Raw genomic sequence first — 9,998 nt, 5'->3', positions numbered from 1 at the left:
CACAAATAGTTAGGCTAGGCACAATTTCTTCAGTGCATTCATAATTTTTGTTGAGAAATGTGCAATCACATCCACCATAGCCTCTTTGTTTGGAACAAACAAGGCAAATAAACAAACTGCAAATAAAGCCTTAGACTAGGTCATGTATGCATGGTTTATTAAAACCACAGTTGGTGAATACCATGGTCACTTTCCATCTTTCTCGACCTACCAATACCACCTATTGTAAGCCTATAAAAGGCACTCATCTCCACACTCACTCCATCAGTTATTATCATTTAGTTGTACTTGCATTATGCTTGGATAATATTAGTTGTTCTTCTTTGTCAATGTCTTTGTCTCATTATGATTGTTTATTTGCTCATCAATGATTCTCCATAGCATGCATTCTCAAAAAATTAACATGGTATCAGAACGGGTTTTAAGTTAGTGAGTCATCAGGCCACTAATTGAGTCATTCCAGTTTGAATTTTTGGATCCCTCCACTTTTCCATGAATCTCTCACCTACCTCCATAGCTACCCACCTTTAGTGGAGGGCTTGAATCTCTCAAACCGGCCCATTTTAGCTCGTGATTTCTTCTCGAGAAATCTTCTCTGACTCAAGGCGCTCCTCCCTACCATCTCAAAGCTTGACATTGTCAACTGTCAACCCCAGCATTGCGTTTTCTTTAGTCCACTGCCTGCATGCGCCTGTATTCCTATCGTACGCTGCATACAGCCTGTGGGCCCTACAATCTTGATGGGAATCATGGGGCTTTAGAAGCTTACTATGTAAGCTATCTCCCCATGAACTATTTTGGCATGTAATCTCCTGTATGCATTGCAACATTGGAAAAACCAGTTGGGTCTGGTAACCCTAATCACAGACTCCATAGCTAAGCTTCATCTCCCACTTTATTCTCTCACTCATTGGAGTCCTCAAGTCTTTGCTACTAGGAATTACTCAGTCTTTAGCAAACCACAACCTTATTTTAGTAAGCATTCAAGTAATTTACCAAAGCAAGGAGGGGAGATCCTGACAAGATTTGCAAGCATTTCAAGAAGATACAAGCACAATGTCCATTGATACTCATCTAGTGTTTTAGCACCTATGCTACCTAGCAAAATTAGTCCTGCCCTTGATCAAATCTAAGTTTTTTTGTGCTACTCCAGCATCAAATCAAGGAGGGAAGACTCAGACTTGCAAGACTTTGAAGATCTCAAGTGCAAAGGGCATACTAGTCACCAAATCACCTAGTATCTCTTAATACTAATTACTGAGTGCTTCTTGGCACTTGTGCTCAACTAAAATTTGAATTGTTTGGAGCTAATTTGCTACTGACCTTGCAATCTCAACATGGGCAAGGACTCACCAACATCTCGATTCAATGGTGTTGAATTCCATACATGGAAAACTAGGATCAAACTGATTCTAATGAAGAAAGGCTTGTGGTCAATCACAAGTGGTTAAGAGAAGAAACCAAGGGACGTTGCACTTTCAGTCGTATGGGATAAAAATGATGATAAGGCTCAAGCTATTATCAGGCTCGAACTTGATGACAACTATATTCATCATGTTGATGATTGTGAAACCTCTTACGCGACATGGGATCGATTATCAAGAACAAGGGAGAAACAAGCATTCCAAGAGGAGACCAACAACTCCTCTATGTGAAAGGGAAGAAGAGCCTAGTCTGTGACTTTTGTAAGAAAACTGGGCATATTGAGAAATTTTGCTATGCTAAGAAAAGGTCTCAAAGAGCATATCTTGCTACAGTAAAAGAACATAAAGACAACATTGAAGAAAAAGGAGAAGAAGAATCCCAAGAACAAAAGGATAGGACTCACCAGTGCCTCTTTTGTAGCTTATTTTCCGATAGACTTTTTAAAGTTTAAAATGTAAACTTGCCTAATGTTCCCACCATAAGCTCCTATACTCCTCATGTAACCTCTGCACACTACAGCCTCTACACACTTAGTGCGGCCTTGTAATAGCCTCTAGCTTCGTATGGTTGGTTTTCTCCATGTCTATACCTAGCAAGGTTCTACTCACAACAGTCTCTATATAGTCAGTGTCTTTTCTAGTTGTGATTGAGGAGGGGTGTTGAGAAATGTGGAATTACATCCACCTTAGCCTCTTTGTTTGGAACAAACAAGGCAAAGAAATAGACTGCAAGTAAAGCCTTAGAATAGGTCATGTATGTATGGTTTATTAAAACCACAGTTCGTGAATACCATGGTCACTTTTCACCTTTCTCTATCTACCAATGCCACCTACTGTAAGCCTATAAAAGGCACTCATCCCCACACTCCCACACTCATTCCATCAGTTATTATCATTTAGTTGTACTTGCATTATGCTTGGATAATATTAGTTGTTCTTCTTTGTCAATGCTTTGTCTCATTATGACTGTCTATTTGCTCATCAGTGATCGTCCATAACATGCATTCTCAATATTTAACAATTTTGTGTGGAAGCATCATTTGAATGATTGCATTACATGGTTTTAATTTGCAAACTGCATGAATGATTGGGCATAAAATTCTCTCACATGCAACGTCTCATAGTGCAGAGCTTGAGGTTATGGCGACCCCATAGGAAGCTCTTTCTAATATTATTGACATGCTGGCAGCCATTGCTGAGCGATCTCAACAGAGGATGGAAATACTCCACCAGAAAATTCTAGAAAAGCAAACACTACCAAAGGGCATTATGAAAAATAGAATTTCAGAAAATGGTTCAAATAAATTTGATATACTGAGGGGTCTTATTATTGGAGTAGGTATAATGTGTGAGCCTGCAATGGAATATCTAGCTCAGCATGGTCTTGGGGATGGCTCGCTTGGATCAATAATAGTTGCCTCTTTGTTTCTTGAGGATGATGTTAAGGTTATTGAAGGTGTACCTAATACGTCAGCTATACAGCTGGATGCATCAGACAAGGCTCAATTGTATGATATACTGACAAAGGTATCAATAGTTCTAAGCTTGCTGCCTCCAGCTTATCATACAACGGTATCAAATTGTTGTATTGAGGCAGGTAAGCATCTTGTCATAGCCAGCTATGTCAGTAAGGAGATGTCTGCACTTGATAGCAAAGTGAAGAGGGCAAATATCACCTTACTATGCGAACTGGGTTTAGATCATGGAATTGATCATATGATGGCCATGAAAATGATTAATACTGCACGCTTAAATGGTGGCTCCGTTCGATCCTTTCCATCATATTGTGGTGGGCTTCTCTCTCCTGCCTGTGCAAACAACCCATTGGGCTATGAGTTTGGTTGGAATCCAGCAGGGGCGTTGAGAGCAGGTCTGAATGCCGCTACATACAAGCAATCTGGAACTATTGTTTCCGTTCCTGGTAACGCTCTCTTCAGCTTAGCAGTTCCAGTGCGCTTTCCAGACTTTCCAGCCTTTGCATTAGAGAGACTTCCAAACCATGACTCACTAGAATATGGTGAACTATATGATATATCTCAAGAAGCGTCAACAATATCTAGAACAACGTTGCGTTATGAAGGTTTTAGTGAGATCATGAATTCGCTGGCAAACAAGTCGACTAGGTGCTTGATAGGAACGATACTCGAGGGAGTACCATTCAACTCCCACAACAAACTCTAGACCACTTACTATATAGAAAGTTCACACTATAACTAGGAAGAATAGCAACCAAACTAGGAAGAATGTAGAATTTTCTAGTTATAACTAGATAATTTTGTCATCACGAATCTCTTCTAACTAGTAAATCCCTTTTTCTAGATAGTATCTAGAAAGTTGAAGCCTTATCTAGTAACATTATCTAGTAAGTTATTGTATATCTAGTAACAATATCAACATAACTAGGAAATTTTTGTTTTCACTAGTCATAACTAGCAAGTATTATCATCTAACTAGGAAATTATGGATAGTCTTTCAAGTTAACATAGATTCACAATTTTGCTAGGTAAAACTAGTAAATAAATATTAGTTTATTTGAATTTTACATTTGTATATTACTCACTTATGAGCTAAGCTTTCGATTCCACACTTATAGCTATACTCACTAGTTTGTGTAGCCTATGCTTAGTCTAGCCTATCCATAGCCTATATCTAGCCTAGCTTATACATTAGGCTTAGGATAAGCACATGCTAGGTTAGGCATTGGCTCGATAATATAAAGTAGGAACATTATATGCTATGCATAAGAATACAACTTATATCTGGCATTTTCTAGGCACAAGGTAACCATAGAATAGGATAGGGTTGTGTTAGGTGTTGGCTCCTAGCATATGCTTACCCTATGTCTAAACTCTTCCTAGAATATGCTTAGACTATGTATACACATAGGATTGGCTTATAGTATGCCTAGTATTTGCCTAACTTGCCAAATGTGTACCCTATGCCTACCCCTTGTGTATTTATGTTAGACATACCTATGTCTAGCCACTCTATAGCCTCTATCAGTCAGTCTGTATGAGGAGCCTATGCATATACCTTTCCTATATTACTAATCCAATCTAAACCTAAGCCTAAGCTTAAGCTCTATCTTACTACGAGCCTAGCCCTAACACTAACCTTTAATGTAGTATAAGCCTAGTATATATTGAGTCTAATTCTAATTTAAGGTAAATAATATAGAGAGTAAGATAGGCTTATACATCATGTGTTACTTCTATAAAAATAAGTTGTATTTAGTCATTTTGTGGATTCTCATTAATTTTGGCTTATTGTAGTACCATTCTAACTTTTTATATGTGTGATGATCATATTGTGCTAGACAAACAATAGTAGGCAAGTAATTTGTTTTACTTTTGGTGAGCAAATAACTAGACAAGTATAGAGATGTAATGATTGTAATATTGATCACTAGTGGAGTGCAATGTGAAATTATTACTATTATGGAGATTGTTATCACATAAAGCTATTTATATGCTTTAGCTTTAAAGCGATTGTACTCATCTATTTAGAGTGCATTGTTGTCTCTATTTTCTTTTATGTTATTCATATTCATTACATTTTTCATTAATTAATTGTAATTATAATATTAAAAATAAAATATTAGAGCTAAGTTGAGGCTTATGTTAGAACTAATCATTTCGAGTGCGATTGAATCATCCTCATTTACACTGGTTGCTAGTTATAATATGCTTTTGTAATTAATTTGGCTCAATTTTCCATTGCAATCATCACTCTGATACCATCGAGTTGATTCTTACACATGGTCTATGATCATAACAGCAAAGTAATGGTTGAAGTATTGGTGTAGTGAACCACTAAAATATTACACCACATACTTCATAGATTATCTTAAGGGACTGAGAATTAGCAAGATTAGTTGAAGAAGTTGATCTCTCACTTGTGCACAAGTAACTAGCTTATTGACGAGTGGAGTGTTGTTCCCATTGCATCGAGTAGCATTTTTCTCACTTGGCTATAGGTTGAGGTGTACATGGCATCTCCCCTACATCATAAGTACCTACATGAGTCTCATCTTGCAACATATCTACAAGCTATCAATATTGTATGGGTATATATTTGCATCAACCATGGCTATGCATGAGCATTCACCACATTGGTTAGTACCCTTGAACCACACTATCTTTTCCCTCTTCATCATGCGGACCACACATTGCCTTTTTCACCCAACCACTTAAGCACCTTAGGCCACTCAACTACCATGTAGATAGGCCACATGATTGTTTAGCCAAATTGGAGAACTCGATCACTTGAAGCACATCGTCCTAACTACTTGGAGCACTTTGGCCACATGTTTAATTAGACAAAAATTCAAGCACACTCTTCCACTTGCACATACTCAATCACATAGTCACATAGTTGCACTTTATTTCAACTCACTTTACCATCTCCACTCTCTTACCCTTGATCACAAGGCACCCTTTGACCACATTGAGAGCTTCATTTTTTTATGACAATAACCTCACTCAGCAATTTAGGCCACATTAGGCACTCATGAATCACTCTAGGTTGCATTAGCACATGATTATATAATACTTAGACACTATACCACCATCGCACTCTACTACTTAGTGCTCATAGCATAGTGATGTGGATGGTTTTGGGAATGGGGATGGGGATGTGGACTAGAATTTCACTCCTTTGTCACCATCAAAGAGGGCTCTTATAAGTGGATGGGATTGGGATGTGGGTTGGTTTGAGGATAAGCTAGGTCTAGGATGGCAAGCTAGAAAATGGCTATCCCATGTCATTATGGCTCATAGCATTTTACTAAAAGAACACCTTAGCCACTCGATTACTTAGATATATTGAAGCACATGATTACCTTATGCACTTAGGTAATATATAAGGCCAAATTTCCACGATTCTTGGACAAGAGTGTAAACACATTCACACATTGTAGATGCATTTGTGCACACAATTTTTTAAAATTTGAACTCTTCTTCAAGCTTCTATCTGGTTCTTTGAATATGATATAGCTCTCTTATAGATTAGAAACCCTTCACATTAGCAAATGTTATAGGAAAAAAGATAGCATGCAATCTATTGATTTCAGTGGGGATTAGAAGAATAAGGGTATATAGCACATGAAAGATAGTGTGGAACAAGAGGTTTTACTAATGGCTAGTAGGGTTTTGCATGTTTTCTACCTAATTAGCTATCAAGCCAAAGAAGCTTTGTAGGACCTCCATTGAGGCAACATGATGCATATAGATATCATCAAGATAAGGTTTCTTAAAAATGACATCTATGTGGTATTGCCCAACTCTATGTGTATTCCAAGTGTGTTGCACTCGCAAAAGGAAAAGAAGTGTTTGACAAGTTCCCAGTACCAAAACACAAACTCTTGGAGTGGCTTGATCATTAGAGATAGGCAAAGCATGGACATGGTGTTGAAGCTTTGAGATGTTTTGGCAACATTTCAGAGGTGAGTGTCACTGTTTTCTACTCGCCTCCTCTTCTGTGATCATGGACATCACCCCCACATAAGCTTTTTGTGTCATCCTAAACAATCTCATTACTAGGGATTGCACTTCATATTTCACAAACTCGATTCCTCTTTTGTCCATAAATTCATAAGGATCAACAAAATTGACCGCCTTATTAGAATACATACTTCAATCCTTTTCAGATTCACAGAAGCAATTGGTATAAACGTGATAGCTCACCCATAGCTAAAAGATCTTGATAATCCTTTTTAGAACAGTAGAAAGGTGATGCAAAAAACTACATCACTCTAGAGTATGCACAAATGCTCTAGAACATTAGAAAGGTGATGCCAAAAACTACATGACTCCAAAGTACGCACAAAAGCTCCAAAATAAGCCAACAAACCGATACAAAATTTAATATTGCACTTGTTGATTGCAACTGCTAATACATTATTCCCCACCTAAGGAATTTGCCACTCCATTTAGGCACTGGGACCGTTCCCATGGTCATGTGCCCCAAGGAGAGAGAGAGAGAGAGAGAGAGAGAGAGAGAGAGACGCTGGGACCGTTCCCATGGTCATGTGCCCCAAGCAGGTCAAGGGCCCCTGACCCCTGCCCCTGCCTGCCCTGTTCTGCCTCCCCTGTCCTGTTGCCATGGCCGCAGACGATGACACCTCCCAGCATCGTCACGGCCACGAGGAGGAGGACGATGCCCACCTCGACGAGCCCCCCCTCCACCCTGGGGCGTGGCATCGCTGCTTCCGTCTGTGTGTGCACGTGTGTGGCTGCAATAGTCACAAGTAGCCCGTCGTCGTCGATTGTACCATCGGCCATCGGCTTGCATTTGCCATTCCTTGATCCTTCACGGCATGCCACTCGCATCTGGAACATCAGTGCAGGACTCCTCATGGATATTCCTCTCGTAGCATGGCCGTGGATCGTGCGCCTTCCTCCTGGATGGCCTTTCTCCTCTGCTTCATTTCTGTCGTAAGCTGCCAGGAGAGCCCTAGCACTCGTGGCATCGGTTCTGCGCAGGTGGATTCGTAGCAACTCGCAGCAAGCAACAGACCAAGTATCAAAATCAGTTATGGCAACGGAGCAGGAGTCACAGCGAAGGTGCAGAAAGAGAGGTTGCACGATGGTGGTATCACCAAGACGGCATCCAAGGGGCCTAAAAGAGTGGTCGTGTCCACTGTTGCCCTCCTCACCCTCGTCATGGCAGGGCAACAGGTTTAGGTGCGTTGCCATTTTTCTTTATGGACTTGCAGGCACAATGGGCTGGGATATGCAATGGTATTGTTGTAGGTGTAATGCTAGCAGCTAGCTTCGACCTGATACGGTGGAGGCACCTAGGTTGTTATGGGCATCATTGCCGGAGGATTCTTCATTATTTGCTGTCAGAAGTTTCTGGAAAGATATGGTGAGGTTAGGATGTTGAATCTCAAAGGAGCTGATGCAAAGAAGATGATGTTGGTGATTGGCATCATGACACTGCACTCTTTTGGTGAGGGTTCAGGAGTGGGAGTCTCGTTTGCTGGCCCTAGAGGGCTTCCGCAGGGGATTATGGTTACACTTGCATGCAGTGCAAAATATTCCAGAAGGATTGGCTGTGACCATGGTTCTGGCATCTCGTGGCATTTCTGCTCAAAGTGCCATGCTTTGGAGTATTTTCACCTCTGCTCAAAGTGCCATGCTTTGCAGTATTTTCACCTCCTTACCTCAGCCTTTGGTGGCAGTTCCTGCTTTCATGTGTGCGGAAGCATTTCAAAAATTCCTTCCATCGTGTATGGGGTTTGCAGCAGGCTGTATGATATGGATGGTTCTGGCTGAGGTTATACCTGTCAGCTTGAAGGAAGCAAAGCCTCAACAAGTAGCTTCAGCTGCAACACTTTATGTGGCATTTATGGACTCTTTAAGTGCTGCCATGGAGAACTTTGATGAAACGAAATGCTTGGAAGTTCTGAGGCCAACAGCGAATATTCTGACTGATGATCCTTAGACTGTTGCTGTGACTGTGAGCTTTAAACTGATGGGTGAGAGTCTACTCACAGACCTTCTCTGTCCAGGAAATGATCGCATCACAGGCATACTTTCTTGCCTGATTTGCATTTGCCATTTGCAACGTGCTGCCTGGCAAGGAATTGTGATTCATCCTGCAACCTAATCTCAGTGCCTGTGTCGAGGTCTACATGTAAAATTCTGAAAGCATTCTCGTTCATGTGGGATTTAAAATGACTACACGATGCTGGAAGTGGCACGCAAAGCAGTAATCCTGATGTCTCTCGGAAGAGAAGATGACAATGTCTGCTTGAAACCAAGCATGTAAGGTGGGCTTATGGGGATACACCTGGGAACCCATATCTGAAGAACAACAGTGCACTTCCCTTCCGTCTTTTGATGATCTTCGAACAACCCCCTGCCATCTAGGCTTATGACATTAAGGCTGCATGCCTTTTCTTCCAGCAACAAGTCTGAGGCAACAGCCAATACATTATTCCCCACCTAAGGAATTTGCCACTCCATTTAGGCACTCTTATCCAACTTTGTAAACTTCTGTCTCTGCAGCATTTCCATCATGCTTGGAAGGAGCGATGACAACGAAATCAGGACCTCTGCGAGCATACAGAGCATATGATTAGCGACCAATGGAGAGGTTGAAGTGCGCATCTATGCATCTGCTTCCATTGTTTTTTCTTGTTCTAAAACGCTAATAGTTACTTACTACTAAACTTCAGGAAGGAATCGTTTAAGGTAAAGTAAAGTTGATCCTCTAATATATTTATATGTGTGCATTTCGTTTGGCTTACAATTTGCCTCGTTTTGGTCATGTTTTGAGTTCAAGAGTAGTTTCTCAAGCTGATTGTTATCTATGGTAGTAATTCAGGGTACTCATTGTGAGAGTTTCTTAATGTCTTGACTTTTACTCAGATTCATGATGATCGTCCTCGTTCGTTATTCCATTGATGAGCGTCTATATTCTAGCTGATGATACATTGCTTCGTTTATATTCTTTATTCTAGCTAATGATACATTGTTTCGTTTATATTCTTTCCAGCTGATGAGGGCATCAAGAGTACACATTATCATCAAGAAATGGCTTCTCGTGGCATAGTTTATGATATGGATA

At 40.4% G+C, this 9,998-nt stretch overlaps 1 protein-coding gene and 1 pseudogene across 1 annotated transcript; both read left to right on the top strand.

Moving 5' to 3' along the window:
• The first annotated feature begins 2,603 nt into the window (after positions 1-2,603).
• LOC148041336 (alpha-aminoadipic semialdehyde synthase pseudogene) lies at positions 2,604-3,605 on the top strand (annotated as a pseudogene).
• A 4,509-nt stretch (positions 3,606-8,114) lies between these two features.
• LOC148041335 (putative zinc transporter At3g08650) lies at positions 8,115-9,470 on the top strand. The gene is made up of 2 exons (XM_087687996.1): positions 8,115-8,545; positions 8,582-9,470. Exons 1-2 carry the CDS (start codon positions 8,487-8,489, stop codon positions 8,868-8,870), a joined length of 348 nt encoding a protein of 115 aa, XP_087544122.1. The 5' UTR covers positions 8,115-8,486; the 3' UTR covers positions 8,871-9,470.
• Positions 9,471-9,998: the final 528 nt, after the last annotated feature.

The sequence above is a fragment of the Lygodium microphyllum genome, chromosome 1, assembly GCF_053477565.2.
Source record: "Lygodium microphyllum isolate KBCC chromosome 1, Lygodium_microphyllum_v1.1.10, whole genome shotgun sequence".
In the NCBI taxonomy this organism is placed as follows: Eukaryota; Viridiplantae; Streptophyta; class Polypodiopsida; order Schizaeales; family Lygodiaceae; genus Lygodium; species Lygodium microphyllum.
The sequence above is the reverse complement of the archived record's forward strand: the minus strand, read 5'-3'. Positions and strand labels throughout refer to the sequence as shown.